This window comes from Plasmodium relictum (genome assembly GCF_900005765.1).
Source record: "Plasmodium relictum strain SGS1 genome assembly, chromosome: 10".
In the NCBI taxonomy this organism is placed as follows: domain Eukaryota; phylum Apicomplexa; class Aconoidasida; order Haemosporida; family Plasmodiidae; genus Plasmodium; species Plasmodium relictum.
In genome coordinates, this window is record NC_041688.1 from 999016 (window position 1) to 1016467 (window position 17452).

General features: G+C 17.7%; 4 protein-coding genes across 4 annotated transcripts; 1 reads left to right on the plus strand and 3 right to left on the minus strand.

The window, feature by feature from the left end:
- Nucleotides 1–506: 506 nt before the first annotated feature.
- Nucleotides 507–2594, plus strand: PRELSG_1027100 (conserved Plasmodium protein, unknown function; the record flags this gene model as incomplete). Its single annotated transcript, XM_028677205.1, has 1 exon — nt 507–2594. One exon carries the CDS (start codon nt 507–509, stop codon nt 2592–2594), a length of 2088 nt encoding a protein of 695 aa, XP_028533618.1.
- A 691-nt stretch (nt 2595–3285) lies between these two features.
- Nucleotides 3286–4869, minus strand: PRELSG_1027200 (UDP-N-acetyl glucosamine:UMP antiporter, putative; the record flags this gene model as incomplete). The annotated part of the gene is made up of 1 exon (XM_028677206.1): nt 3286–4869. One exon carries the CDS (start codon nt 4867–4869, stop codon nt 3286–3288), a length of 1584 nt encoding a protein of 527 aa, XP_028533619.1.
- A 1428-nt stretch (nt 4870–6297) lies between these two features.
- On the minus strand, nt 6298–8115 carry ALP2b (actin-like protein, putative; the record flags this gene model as incomplete). Its single annotated transcript, XM_028677207.1, has 1 exon — nt 6298–8115. The coding sequence occupies one exon, from the start codon at nt 8113–8115 to the stop codon at nt 6298–6300; it is 1818 nt and encodes a 605-aa protein (XP_028533620.1).
- A 1560-nt stretch (nt 8116–9675) lies between these two features.
- On the minus strand, nt 9676–16782 carry TRS85 (trafficking protein particle complex subunit 8, putative; the record flags this gene model as incomplete). Its single annotated transcript, XM_028677208.1, has 2 exons — nt 9676–12116; nt 12300–16782. 2 exons carry the CDS (start codon nt 16780–16782, stop codon nt 9676–9678), a joined length of 6924 nt encoding a protein of 2307 aa, XP_028533621.1.
- Nucleotides 16783–17452: the final 670 nt, after the last annotated feature.

Genomic DNA, 17452 nt, shown 5'->3' on the forward strand with positions numbered 1-17452 from the left:
TATATAAAGAAAAAATAAATATGAAGTAAATTTTGATATTAACTTTATAATATTAGAGATATGAAGCAGGCATGAATATATGAAATGATAGAAGAAAAGTTAAATTTAAACATTTAGTTAAAAATAAAAAGATAAAAATAAATAATATATAAGATAATTTTAATAAAAGGAAAAATACATATATATATATATATATATATATATATATATATATATATATATATATATATATTAAAAAAAAAAGTTATATTACATAAATATGTTTTTAATTGAAATTTAATAGAATGAAATGATGCTACACTTTTATATATAGAGAAAAAATACTTTAATTTGTTGATTACTAAATTATATACAAAATATAATATATACTTTTATTATTAATAATATATAGAATACAAAAATAATTTAAATTATTTATTATTAAACAATTTATATAAAATACAGCTATGTATATATATATATATATATATTTTTTTTTTTTTTTTATATAACGAAAATGCTTTAACATGAAACATTTTGTCTTTCATTTATTATTCTACTATTTTTATATAAACTATTATTTTAAAATAACGAACGAATTATCAATAAAAAGAAAAAGAAATTTATTAGAAATAAATGTAAAGAAGAACTATTACTTTTTTAATATAAGTAAAAAAAATTTTATCAAGCCATTTTCAAAAACAAAAAATAGTAGCAGTAATAAAAAGAAATTTGTGAATAACTTACTTTTTAAAAATAGCAATTTTTTACAAAATGAAAATATATTTTTAAATAAGAATGTATTTCTAAATAAAAGAGATAATTATTTTAGTAAGAAAGGTGTTTTATTTAACAAAGAGGATCACTTAAAAAAAAAAAAGAAAAAAAAATATTTCTCCAAGTTACTAGCTAAGTTACCAGTTATAACAATAAATAAAAATTTGTATCCAAAAGAATATAGCACAGATTACGAAAATGTATTAAGGAAATATCATGTGACTTATATAAATTATAAAACAAGATTAAGAAGTAAAAAAGAAATTGATATACGTTCAATTGATGATTTATATGGACAAATATATGATAGAAATGTTTTAAAAAAACAATTTTATTTTTTTTTATATCATGACGATATTAACACATGCTATAGGATTTTAAATGAAAATAGAAATGTACTAACAAGAGAAGAATCATTTAAAATATTAAATTCATTACCTTATATATTTTTTAATCATTTAAATTATAAATATCCAACATTAGACAACGTAGATGAAGTATTAAGCAAACTATTAAAAACATATATTTTTCAGTATGCTAATGATAAAAACATTGATTTTTTAAATTTTAAATATAAATACAATGAATTAGATGAATATTGCCAAAAATTAGAAAAAGATTTTATGAATGAACAGAAGGATTTAGAAAAAAAAGAAGATAAAGAAAAATCCCATAAGGAAGTTATTGATAGAAATGAAAGCTGTATAACAAATAAACAAACTTCAAATAATAGCTCTTTTGAGAAAAGAGAGGAAAATTTAAATAACAAAGACATTTATGATGATGAAAATAATAATAATTACGAAGAAAAATATAAGCATATGAATTATGATTATAAAATAATTGAAGCAACACAAAAATATAAAGAGTTAATAGAAAAATTTAAAAAATATCCAATTAACATAAAATTAGAAAAAGTACAGTTATTATATACAAAAATTTTAAGTATGAAAGGAAGTAAAATATTTGAGGGATTCAGAAAACATGAAAGTATAAAAAAAAATGAGGAAAGAAAAATATATAGAAATGCGAGATTAAAACTAGATGTTCATAAACTAACCCCTTATGTAAATGAACCAATTAAATGTGATATTAAAAAAAAAGAAGAAGTGAATAAACTATTTGAAAAATATGTAGAAGAAAAAGATTTAAAAAATTCTTGCTTAATAATAAGAAAATATACTAATTTAATAGATACAAAGGAATTGAAAAGTAGAGAAATAATGAAAAAATTTTTAAAATTGCATGAATATATATATAAATGTAATAAATATAATGAAAAAGAGTTAGCTCATTTGAGAATGATTTATTATTCAACTGTTCACAAACCTAGGGTTGCCAGAAAAATATGTGAAGTTGGTATGAGAGAACAAGGAGAAAATGTTACTCACAGAGAAGTTTATGAAAAAGAGTTAAGCAAATATATAAAACAAAGAAATGAATTATTTGATGAAAGACTGAAAAAAAAAAATATTGATATAGATGAAATAAGAGATTTCAGTTCAGCTTATCCAATGGAATGGTTACCTATAATTCATAAAGATTTATTTGAAAAAATAGAAAAAGAAAGAAGCTTAAAAAATACTGACAAACACACTATTAAAAAAAAAAAAGAATCTATTAAAAAATTATTTACTTCTAATATTGATGAACATATGGAAAAACCTTTACATTCTCTTGAAATGGAAAAGAATGATAAAGATATGCAAAACAATTTATTAAGTGAACAAAATGAGTTAAAAATAGGAAGAAATTTAATAAATTATAAAAAAATAACAAAAGGGAAAAAAAAAAGAAAAAAAGATAAAACAAATAAGAATGATACAAAAAAAGAATAATTTTTATAGAATGATATATATACATGTAATATGTATTTTATAATAGATATATCTGCATACTTTTTGTTATGAATTTTTTTTTTTTTTTTGAAAATATTATTATTTATAATTAATTCTATATTTAAAAAAAGAAATTTACATTTAATTTATTATTTATTTTACTGTTCATTAAGTAAGATGTGTTTCACAATAAATACCTTTTTTTTAATCCTTTGAAGTATATAATTATTTTTAGTTATATTTTTAGTTATTTGCTTTATTATTGCATATGAGAAAATAAACTATTAATATTATTTTTCTTTTCTTTTCTTTTCTTTTCTCTTTTCTTTTCTTTTCTTTTCTTTTCCTTTTTTTTTTTTTTTAGTATAGATTATTTTCTAATTTTGAATATATTTTTAACAAAAAAATATTTTCACTTTTTTTTTTTTATTAATTTATTTTAAATATATTATTTATAAATTTTAAATAAAAAAAAAAAAAAGTCTCTATTCAAAGCATATACAAATATAAATGTTTATAATAAGAATTTAATAGCATTGGCAAATTTTGTATTTATATGAAAAATAACAAAATAGAGATTATTAAAAATTCTCTGTGAAGAATAATAATAATAATAAAATTGATATACAGAAAAATAAGATGGAACAAAAAATTTGAAAAGTATTACAAAAATATTTTTATAGTAAAATAATTAATAATTTTTTTTAGAATAAAGAAATAAGGAAAGGAAAATAAATATTAATGAAATAAAAAAATTAAAAGTAAAATCAAAATCTTTAAAATATATAGAAGATATATAAACATTAATTAATAAACTAATAGGAGTTATGAAAAATCGTGAAATACTGTCAATATATCTAATAAAAACTGCAATTGTTATCCCACTAGTACTGTTTAAAAAAACTAAAAAAGACACATATAAAAATTCATTAAATGAATCAAAATATTGATAAAAATAGTTTTTCAATCTTTGTAATAATAAAATTTCTTCATTTTCTATCTCTTTTTCTTCCTTCATATTAAATAATTCAAATTTCGTGTTTTTATATAAATAACTTTTCTCGTACTCATTTAATGAAAACTTATTTTTAGAGTACTTATTAAAAATTAATGATAGATTTATATTCTTTGTTGCTGAACTTATTATTATGGTAAAAAAAGATAAGCACATGTTCTGAAACCATAATGGAAATTTACAATTAGAATACAAAAATTCTAAAAATACATTTGAGAATCCACTTGTAAATGTAGCTAAGAAAGTGGTTACTGTTCCGATTATAATATTACTAAATTTTCTATTATTACTAGCGTTATCAATATGACAAATATTTTTATTATTATAATTATTAATATTATTGCCACCTTTACTACAAATATTATCATCTCTTTCACAAATATCAATGTTGCTATTAGTTATAATATCATTATTTATATAATAAATTTTATGAAATTTTTTTTTATTATTTGCAAAAATATTTTTATTGAGGTTTTTATTCATAATTTTTTGAAGTATATTTCTTTTTTTACTTTCTTCAAAAAAATATAATAATGCTCTATTACTAGTAAATGATTTTTCTTTATAGTTAAAATATAATAAATGATTTTTATTCCTTGTATTTTCTATTAACTTATTATCCACCCATTCTTTATGTAAATAACATTTATCTCTATTATTATTTAAAGATGTCTCTGTTTCCTTTTTATATATAGAATGATTATCATTTAAATTATAATCCTTCAAACACACCAAAGATAAAAATAAAAATATAATAGAAAGTATTTGAGTATTTTTAAATTTTTTTTTTAAAATTAATAAACTAAACATTACCACTGTTAAAATTCTAAATTGATATAACAACTGAAATAAGGGGGTTGGGATATTCGATAGAGATATAAAAAAAAATATATTTTGAATATAATATAAAACACTTGGAATTAATAAAGAAAGCATACATATCTTCTCTTTCACGATTATTTCCCTTATGTTTTTGCTGACTAGTTTTATGCTAAATTTATTTTCATTAAAATAAAAAAAAAAAGAAACACAAAATTTTATTATTTCTGACATTAATATTATGCTTTCATTTTTTAATTTATAATTTATGTTTTTAATTTTCTTTATTCTTATCATTAATAAAGTTAAAACAGACTGTACTGTTAGCACAACAAATAATGTTGCTTTAAAAAATAAATCATTCCTAAATATATTTTTATCATTTTTATTATTTTTATATTTAGTTTTATTAATATTTGTTGACAATTTTATATTTGCCATTTCTTTTTCTTATTATCTATAATAGAAACATATATATAATACTGACAGTTCTTTTTTTTTTTTTTTCTTAATCTCTGTATGTGCCCTTTATTTTTTATTTTCTCTTTTTTATAATTTTCTGTATTCTAAAAAATTTTACATCTTTAGGCTTACATAGAAATATGTAATATATTAAAAAACAAAACTTTTAATTATTAGTTTTTATCTGAAATCTTTCCTTTTTACTTTTTGTAATAATAGTTATATGTAGATACCTTTTAAAACATTAAAGATGTAACTTCCCCAATTAGAAATTAAAAATTCCTAAAATTAAATATAGATGCATTTTATTAAAAATAAGTTTTAAATTATACAAGTTACATAAAGATACATTTCAACGAAAAAAATATTTTTTTAAAAATTAAATATTAGTTTTCTAAATAATTATATTCTAAAAATTAAATATTAGTTTTCTAAAAAATTATATTCTAAAAATTAAATATTAGTTTTCTAAAAAATTATATTCTAAAAATTAAAAATAAAATCCCATTAATTATTTAATTTTTTAAAAATTAGAAGTATTTCAACGAAATAAAATATAAATTTATAAAACAGTATATATTTTATTGGGAAATAATTTAATTTTCAAAAAAACTTATGATTGTTAAAAATATATGTTTCTTTTTAAAATTCTAAATATATAATCAATCCATGCATATTTAGTGTTCATTTCTTAATTTTTTGATTTTTTTTTTTTTCGTATTTTATTTTAATAGTACTTTATCCTTCAATAATAATATTTACGTAATTAACAAATATATAATTGGTTTAATCAATTTTTTATTTTATTATTTTTTTATGATTTTTTATTGTTAACTGCATAACATTAAAAACCAAATTATTAAAAAAAATAATATGAAGAAAAAAAAAAAAAAAACTACAATAATAATAAATCAAGAAATATATATTAACTAAAAAGATAATATTAACATTTAACAACTAAAATATGTAGAATAAAAATAAATTTAGCTATGCTTACCTTTTTTTTTTTTAAATATTTTTTATATTTTTTCTGCATTTCAAGGAAAAACATTTAATTGATTAATTTGTATATTAAATAAATTCTGAATGAAGACAAATAAACATATTTATTAAAATAAAGAAAAATTAATATTTTTCATTATTGCAAAAAAAAAAAAAAAAAGAGTAAAATAAGTATTAAATTATCTTCTAGGGCGAAAATATTTTTTTAAAAAGAAATACGTATTATTATATGAAAGTTTTTTTAAATTTTATCGAGTAAAAAAAAATAAAATAATTAAATGATTTTATAAAAATAAGATTAAATATTTTTCAAAAAGTATATATATATTATATATGCTATTATTTTTTTTTTTTTTCTGCATAAAGGAAAAAAATAAAATATATATAAATAGTTATAAAAACAAATTAGCATTTTCTATTAATAATATCAAAACCGTATTCTTCATATTCCTTTCTTGTAACAAAAAATGAATTAAAATTTTTAAAGGATGACAAGATACTACCTCCTATCCATGAAGAGTATTGTTTATAGAACTTACCTTGATTTAAAACTTGAAAATTTTGAAATTCATAATTACTATTCATATCTAATTGATTAAATTCTTTAGTAAATCTTTGGTTGAAATTATTAAATAAAGTAGATGATCCAGTTAAAATAATATTATTTGCTAATTCATTTCTATATTTAAGGGATTTGACATTTTTTAATAAATTAAACAAAGTAGCAGATATTCCTTCAAATTTTTCTCCTTTTGTAAATAAATTATCTAAATGATCAACTAATTTTGTATCATTTAATAAAGAAGGTGTAAACAATATTTCAGGTGCTATATTAGTAAAATGACTAATATTTATGTTTTGCCCATCTGGTAAGATATATATTTCCATATATTCATTAAAATTCATATTTTTTGCATCGCTGATTTTATTTTCATTATCTGCTACTTCACATATATAAGTTTTTAAATCTTTTAAAGGATTATATTTTGCTTTATTGTAATAAGATAAATGAATGTTTTCTTTATTATATAACTTTCTATTTTTTTTATAATATTCATAGTAAGGAATACAATATTGTTTATTATATTTTTCCAGTAATTCTTCTAAAAAGAGATCGATAGTATTACCACCTATATTATAAATTTTATAATTTTTTTCATCAACTATTCCCTCATTACAAAAAGAGAAGTCTGAATAACATGAACCAATATCTACAACTGAGCAGATGTTTTTATTATATGCAAATCCACTTAAAACAGATTTTGCATTTAGATGAATAGCAGGAGTTTTATATTTTTCAAATAATAACTCGGCTATTTTTATTTTTATTTGCTTATTTCTTTTATTAGGTAGAGATAATAAATACGAAAAAGCTTCTATGTTCTCATTATAGCCACAACTAACATTATTATATTTATTTATCATATTCTTTATGCTATTAATATCAATTAATTTATTCTCAATTAAATCAAAATCAAAATAACTATTTCTATTAGCCCATTCTATCAATACACTCAATTTATCCTCTATATTGCTTTCGTTTATTTGTCTCTCATTATTATTATTTTCGCATATTTTATTATCGTTTTTTCTATTTAAACTATTTTGGTTACCTGTGTCAATTTCACATGACTCTTTTTCGTTACTTTTTTCTTTTTTTATTCCTTTATTATCTACATCATTTTCATTTGTTATAATATTTTCATTACTATTATTTATATTATTTTGATAATTCTCATTTGCATCATTTAATTCTTCACATTTATTTTCATTTATATTGTTTTCTTCACTAATATGAACAAATTCATTCCCTATATCAGATTGCTTGTATAGCTTATCACCAACGTATTCTTTTATTCTTTTTTCAAACAACTTAAATATATATCTATCTCCAGTAACATTCATAAATAAAATTCTCTCAAAAACATCTTCATTTATGTTAAAATAATTCTTATTATCAAGATATAAACAAGGTTTAACTTTAACATTTTCTAAAGCTTCTAAATAAGATAAGGGATAAATTAAATTAAATTGATGAAATTCTTCTTTTGAGCATAAGCATTTTTTATAAATTTCATTTTCTATTTTTTCATATAAATCTAATGGAACACCAACATTAGAGCTAAAAACATTTAGAGGATTTTCATCTCCGGCATATCCGATTTTCGTATTTTCAAATCCTAAATCAACGACTATACTTAAAATATCGTTGTATGCATCCATTTATGTATATATATATATATACATATATATAAATGAGCACATTTACATTAATAAAAAATTGAATAAAAAAAAACAAAATATAGAAATTAATTTAAAAAAAAAATAAATAAAATAAATAACAATAATAATAATAACGATGAGTATATAATTTAAAAAAAATATAATAGTAAATATACACTAAAATAAAAAAGCTGGTTAAAAAACAATAATTTGTACACACAAAAAAAAAAAAAAAAAAATTCGAATAATTAATAAAAATACTAATAGTATTAAAATAGGTAATATGTACAAGTAATATTTTAAACAAAAAAGGTGAAAAAACGGTAAAAATAAAATGTATTAAAAATAGTAAAAATTTTGAATCCATAAAAAAAAAAAAAAAAAAAACTTTTTAAAATTTATATTACTATTTTAGTATATTTTTTCATGACGCTTCTGCAAATAAAAATTACATTAGGCTTATAACTTTTTTTTTTTTTTTTTTATTAGTATTGTATATATTTAAAATTAATAAATTTGCATTCTTTTATTTTATTTTATTTTTTTTTTTTTTTTTTTTTGCTATAAAATTTTATATATATTCTGTTTCTATTTCTATATGCTCATATCTATTTATGTTTTAAATTAAACTAGTAAAATAAAAATGTTATAAAATATATTAATATAGTTTCATATTTTAACAGAATTAATTATTGTTTGATAATATATTTTCCCTTCTTAGATAAAGTTTAGAAAAATTCTTTACTATTACATCAATAAAAAGTCAATAATGACAAAAAAAACTTCTAATAAATGTTTTGTATATTTTACACATTTTTTTTAATAATTTAACTTGGGTTAAAGCGTATTTTACTATTATTCTTTTATTTATTTATTTTTTTTTTTTATATTTTTAAAATAAGTTAAAAAGGAATAAAAAAAAAATTATTTAAAGTTTTGTTTTGTTACTGTTTTTATGTTTACATTACTAAAAAAATCACACCTTGTTAAAATGTAGTTAGCTTAAGCTATTTATACTGGTTTATGTTTTCTTAACTTTTTTTTTATATTTATTCTTAAATTATTAATTTAAAAATAAGTTAAAGTGGTATTTTTATAAATAATTTAAAGACAATAAAAAAAAAAAAAGAAAAAGAAAAAAATATAAAGTAAAAAATGTAGTAAATTGAAATTGCATATTATATACATATATACACATTTTACAATAATAAAAAAAAAAAAAATTAAAAAAAGTATATATGATTAATTATAAAAATACAATATTAACAGAAATTATATATAATAATTTAAAATTAAAAACAAAAATAATTTATAAAAATAAAAATGTAGTTTAATATGATTATAATAATAAATGAAAAAATTACACATAAAAAAAAAAAAAAGTTTACATTTGTGAAAAACAAAAATGAGTATTAAAATTTAGTAGCATGAATAAATATTTCATTTTTTTCTCTAGGACAAAAAACTTCAAAAATTTTACAAAAAAAAAAAAGAAAATTAATGAAATAAATGTTATATATATAATTAAATTTGAATTAAAAAAAAAATATTTTTTATTATTTATTGATGTGCGTGTATAATTAAATGATTTATAGGTTTGAATAAAAACATTTGATTGTTTAATTTAAAAGTAACAAGAAATTTATTTATATTATAAATTCCTTCTTTTGTAAAAAGAATATTAAAATATAACTTTTTCTTTTGATTTTTTTTTAATTTTTTTAAATATTTTTGAACTATTCCTACGAATAAAAAACCATTTAATGAAACGCATTTTTCAACATTATTTTTATTCATGTTTTCTGAATTTATACCATTTAATGGAACTAATAAATTGGAATTATTATAAGTATATGTACTACGCTTGACAGTATCATAAAATTTCTTAGTATCTTTTCTATTTAAACATAATTCTTCGAGAAAATTTACATTTTCATAATTTTCTTTTAATTCGTTATTTTTCTTTAGTTCTTCATTAACATCTGAATTATCATATAAAAATAAATCTTTAGTTAACGTAATTTCAAAATTTTCATTACATATATAGCTTGCTGTTATGGGAATGTAATCAGGTAAATTAATTTTTTTTGTTATTTGATTTTGTAAATTATTTATGTCATCATTAAGTGATGATTTATAAGAGAAAATAGGAACTATTTCGTCTTCTATTTTTTTACTGTTATCACTTATATTATATTCAATAGCTTTTTGCTGGTTACTAATATGACTGAAATTACTATCATTATTCAAGGAATATGGATTATCACTACTCATAAAATTTGGGTTTTCATTATTTATCGAATTTATATCATCAATATTTAATAAATTAATATTTTCTTCATTTAATGAAACATCATTAAATTCTTTATTTTTGTAAAATTCTTCATTGCTATTAAAAATAGTATCATCACTTTCATATTTATATTCAATAACAGATAATTCATTATCATCATCATAATTCTCTATGTATGTCGAAGAATTTAATGATTCAACTTCTTTAGCTTGTATATAGCAATCTTGTATGTCTATTTCTGAATTGTTTTGTATATTTATACCAATTTTTAGAATTTTTTCTTTTTCATTATTCATATAAATGTCTTTATTTATATCATCAATGGAAAAACTTATTATATCATTATAAAAATTAATTTTTTTTTTTACAATGCCTTTTCTTAAATAATTGGAATCTTTTGATACCCAATTAATATGAACAAAAAAAGAAGAAATATTCTGTAATTTATTTTTTGAATAAAATAAAGAAGTTAAGTTTTCATTTTTTTTTAAATATAAAAAATTGGATGAATAAAAATTATATAATTTTGTATAATATGATTTACTATATATTTCATTATTTTGTTTCTTATTTTTTAAGCTTTCTTTCAAATTTTTTTCTTTTTTATTCAAATTTTTATTTTTTCTGTACTCCAAAATTATATTATATAAGTAAATATTATTTTTACATAAATTTTGAAAAAAAAAATACATAGAAGAATTTTCATTATAGAAATTATTTAATGAGTATGTTTTTAATTTTAATAAAGGAATCACATGCATTAGTCTTAAAAATAAATAACATTTCTCCTTTTTTTCATTTAAAATATCAGGATACTTTATATTACCATTACTTGATTTATCTTTTTTATTAGCCATTTCATTATTATGTTTGCACAATGTTGTTATAATACATTTATGTAAACCGTTATGCTTTGAATTAACGTTAATATATAAATAAAATGTGTCATTTTTATTAATATTTCCTTTAATTTTAATATGTTGAATATTTTTATTTTTAAACTTTTGTTTGAATACATTAGTATTTTTATCAATTGATTCTTCACAATATATTTCATTATCTATAAAAATGTAACTTTCATTTTTCTTAATTTCTTCAATATTTTCTTCAATTAACTTTCTAGAATTGTATATATCACATTTATCTTCATCTATTTCTTCTTTATGTTTTTTAAATTCCTTCTCAATTTTATTATTTAAAAAATATTCATCCTTATTATGTATTATCTTGTAACAATTAAAAAAGTTACAAGGTGTAATACATATACTTAAATAGTTAACAGGCAAAGTTGAATGATTGACAATTTTAAAAATCATTTCCATTTTTTCTCCCTCTAATAATTCTATTAAATCTACTTCATAATTATTTATTGTTTTTTTTTTATTTGAATAAATGTTTTCAAACTCAAATGAAAACAAATATATGTTATCATAAACATATAATAACAATCTCTGATCAATTTCATAATTCTTTATTCTTTCTATACTTTTCTTTTCAAGCATACCTATATTACTAGACCAAGCATATTTATTCATTTCTTTATTTAACTTTTTTAACTTTTCTTTTTTTTGTATATCATTATCACAATTATATATATCATCATATTTTAATGTGTGTATTTTGTCATATATTTTATTTATTTTTTTTAAACCGTGTATGTAAAAACTTTGATATATTTTAACTAATCCAAATAAAAACCACATTACACCTATTTAAAAAAAAAAATAAAATAAAATAAAACACACATATATAATTCCTATATATTCTATTAATAAGTTATATATAAAATAAATAATGTTAATATCTATTATATAAATCATATATAAATAAGAAAAATACAAAAAAAAAATAAAATAAAATAAAATAAAAAGATGAGAAAAAAAATTTGTACCTGAAATAAATAATAAACCTTTCTTCAATGGTTTAATAAATAACGTAAATGTTTTAGATTGTCTAGCTTCTAAAATAAAAATTTTTTTTTCAACCAAAATATCTTTATTCATACTTTCATTGTAATAGTGGGCACATATATGAGTGCCTTGGCACTCTACTTTTGTATGCAAGGGGTTTATCAATTTAAATGTTACAAATATATATTCATCCTTTAACGTATATTGAATATATTTATTATTTATTTTAATCTCTTCTTTATTAATTGTTTTTTGATATATGTTTTTAATTTGTGTGTTATTAGTATATTCTAAGGTATTTACTAATTTTTCTTTTAGTTCTTTCACGTAATTCAAAAATAAATTTCTATTTTCCATACTTATAAAGGGTGATGTGTTAATTGATTTTATATATCCTTTTTTTGAATTATTATCAGTAATTGTTTTATCAAATTCACTACTTATAGACGTATTGTTTTCATCATTTTTCAAAATGTCAATACTCATATTATCGTTAACTATTTTCTCATTCAAATTTAAAAAATCTGCTGATTCATAAGATATACAATCATTATATACACTATTTACAAATTTTTTATAAATTATATATAAATAATTCAATTCATAAAAATTAGATATTGAGAAATCATTTATATCTTTCGTCATTATATTATACAAATCATCTAACGTAGTATCATATTTTTTTATTTTAAATAAATTATTTTGAAATATATAAAAATAATTTATGTCATTTATTTTATCATAATTGTATATATTTGATTTGGAAATAAAAATAGAATTAGTATATAAGCACTCATTATTTCTTAAATTAATTAAAGGAATCCTCAAATTTAGAGGTTTAATAATATCTTCAGTATTATCATCGTTGAAGTAATGTGTTCTATTAATTTTTTCACTAGTATAACTAGAGCTTCGTTTTAATGATAGCTCAGAATCATTAATAGCATTAGTATCCTGATTATTTTTATATTTTAGAAACCTATTTAAAATTTTATCTACATAAATCTTATAGACATATGCAAATTCCCTTATAAAATTTATTTCTTTTTCAGATGATGCATAATAAATGTCAACGTTTTTGTTTAAAACATATGACTTTTCGTAATTTTTTGATATAGAATTTAAAATACATATATAATGATTTAGAGATTCATAATAAAGATTTATGCTAAAAGCTTGGCGAGCCATCATAAAGTGCAAATGCTCATAAATATGTTTCATTTTTTTTTTTTCATATTTTTTTAATACTTTTGAATAACAAAATAAAGCTAATTTTTTGAATCCGCATTTATTAAAGGTATGCCCTGCTAGAGTCATTTCAAATAAATATTTTCTATATTTATAATTATTTTTTTGCATAAGAAAATTAGTATTATTATTTGTTATTTTACTGTTTATACTTTCCAAGCTATTGTTATTTTCATCAGAAACCGTTCTATTATTATTACCATTTTGTGCATTATTTAAAAATACAACATTATTATTATTATTACTGTTTTCATAAATTTTGCTATCGATTATAACATTAGTACTATTCATGTTATTATTTATAATAGTAGTATTATCATTATTTATGATGATATTATTATTAATATTTTTATTAATAAGTGAGCTATTCTCTGAAAAATTATCTCTTTGACAACTATCATCACTCGCAATAATAATGTTTCTATCTTCATTATTTGTTTTCTTTGCTTTTTCTATTGCTTCATTATTGGTGTATTTTTCTTCCTTCTTTTTGATATTATCAGTAAAATAGTTTAAATTTTTATTTACAATATTAGTAATTAATTTATTATAACTATTAAAATTTTTTATATAATTTAATTCTTTTATGTCAAGATTATTTGCTTTTTTTTTTTTATAGCTATATGTTATTTGTTCTAATAATAGTCCTGATCTTATGTTATTAATTTGAAAAGATAATTTTGTTAATTTATTTTCGTTAGCTAATTTTTCTTCTACATAAGAAAAATCTACATTAGCATTTATAAGAATATTTATAGAAGAATCATTGTGTTCATCATATATAAGAGACAAATAGTAATTTAAAATTGAGCAAATAAACATATTATTTAAATAGTAGCATTTAGAATACATTTGATAACTTAGGTCTAAATAATACAAAGAGTCTTTTTTATTTACATTTTCCATATAATAAATACACAAACTGATTAATTCATAAACATTACCTAAATAAAAATACATTTTATCATGTTTAAATTCATTTATACATATTTTTAAAATATTATAAGATAATTCATATTCTTGTAATATAAAATAAATATCACTCAATGTTTTATATAGCCATTCTAGTGACTCTTTATTATAATTCTTTGATTCTTTGTTGATCTTTATATTTTGCGTAATATTATTATTTAACGATTTCCTAGAAGTTTTTATTGAATCTTTTTTATTTGCAATATTTTCAGAGTTTTCGTATCCACTATGTGCAATATGTAATTCTTCATTTTCATTATTAATAATTTCATTTTCTTCATTAACTATATTTTTATTAATTATATCTTTTAAGTTTTTATTTCCACTTTTGTTATCATGATTAGAAATTAACACATTTTGGGCAACATTTAAAATAACATTACTTGTTTGTTCAGCAACAAATAATGCAGCATCTGATGAACTAAAATTCATTTTTGTTTTTTTCCACATGAATTTTAATTGATTCTTTAAACTTTTTTTATTATTAACAATTAAATTATTTATATCATATGTAATTGTATTTATATAAGGAGAAACACATGTTTTAATAAAATTATGAATAAACATTTTTAAGGATATAATATCAACATAATCTAAACAACAACAAAAATATACTTCATCAATATATAGAGGTATTTTTTTACTAATACAAATAATGTCATTAGACATTATATAATCGTAAATTTTATTCAAATCTACCGATAATTTTTTTTTTATTTTCTGACTTTCTTCTATATCATTTTCATTTTTTGCTACTTTTATTCCATCATCAATCAAATCTTTAAAATGAATACTTAAACAATTAACATATAATTTTTGAATATTATTTAGGTGGTATTTTTTTTTTAAAGAAGTCAAATTCTTTCTTTTATTCGTAAAATTATTTTCAAAATATGATGATGTTTCATCATTTAATATACTATCTTTTGAGTCTTGTATACTGTCACTATTTATTTTTGTATAATCTAACTGAAAATTAGAATTTGAATTTTTTTCTTCTTCATGTGATTTGTCGCTAATCATTATATTATTTTCTGAATTTAATTTATTGTTCATAAAACTATATTTATTGTTATTATTATTTATTTCGGAATAACTCTTATTAGTATATGATAAATAGGAATTTTCATAGTTCATATTTATTTTTTCATCTGATTTTATTTTTAAATTAGAAATATTTTCCATTGTATTACTTATATTTCTGTCAAAATTTTCATATGATTTTAAAAATCTATTTGCTTTAATAATTAATAAATGGCATTTATAATTTAAAAAAGTAGACTGAATATTTACAAATAATTTTTGCACATCTGTTTCTATATCATCATTATTATTATTTGAAATATGAAGTAAAATAATACATTTAGGTATATTAGAATTAATATAAATATTATTTTTTTTAACATTATTTTTAGTCATACATTTATATAAATCAATGATATTATTATCTTTAGTGCTACATATGTAAATTATACCTAATGGAATAGAAGAAGAATTATTGTATAAATGAGTATAGTACCAAGATGTTTTAAAATATGTATTAAACCAAGGTAAAAAGAATGCATTATATTTTTGAATATTTTTTATATATTTTTTTTTACAAAAATAATTTAAATCATAGTTATCATCAGCATTACTATCATCGTATTCTTCTTTTTTACTAAAAAGTGAATTACTTTTTTTCAAAACGTTTTTCTCATTATGGGAATTAATATTACCCTTACAATTTTTTATAATATGTTTTTTTATATCATTATTAAGAATGTTTGAATTTGTACATATATATTCAAAATATTTTTTATTAAAAGAAATATTATCTTTATCGTTTTTTTTAAAATATGCATTCAAATTTTCTTCATTATATATATCAGAATATTGAGGTTCGTTATAAGAAATATTATCAATTAATATTTTATCTAGATATTCTAATTTCATATCTTCATACTCATCAAAATCAATAAAACGAATTTTAAAATTCTTATTTTCAATTACTTTTTCAGATAACACATTATTTTTACTTAAGTAATTAATATTTGTGCTAACATTTAGCTTTAAATCTATTTTTTCCTTATGTTCGTTTAAAAAATAATCACAACTCCCAAAAGGTTGAAACAAATCATTTACACTAATACCTAGAAAAAAAGAAACTTCTCTTTTCACTATTCTACTACTATTAATTAAAATAGTAAATAAATATATATCATTTATTATATTTTTTATCTCCTCTTCAATAAAATTAGCCATGATTCAAACATTTAGCTCTTCTTTTATTATAAAAATTCTTTTTTTATTTTTTTACTTTCTTTTACATTATGTAAAATAGAACAAGATGGATTATATATAAGTCTTAATTACCTTAAAATATTTAATGTACTATATAATTAAAACTTGAAAAAATATTTTAAGTTGTTCAACTAAAAAAATAAAAAAAAAGTATAAATTTTAAAAATTATAAGTAGATAAATTTTAAATATAAACGAAAGTTTGAAATAGCAAGAAATTAAAATGAAAAAAAAAACATATTATAAAAAAAAAAAAATGATGAATATTCCTTAGAGGAAATATATATATATATATTAGTGGTAAAATATGTTAAACAAAGAAAAATATTTAATTTCTATTTATGTTTTTATTGTTGCTTTTTTATTTTTCTTATTATTTTTATTTTTATTTTTTTTGTTCTTATATTAATTTTGTCCAGTAACTATTAAAAATAGACCTTCATATTTAGAAACAATAATTCATGAATTAGAAAAATTTATTTTTTTTTAAATGATATAACATAATTTTCTTTTTTCATTAAGAAAAATGAAATATTAAAGAAAAATACGTATTAAGATTAATTTTATGTATATAAATATCTTTTACAAAGTAAAAAATAAAAATAAAAAATATAAAAGTATTTATTTAAATA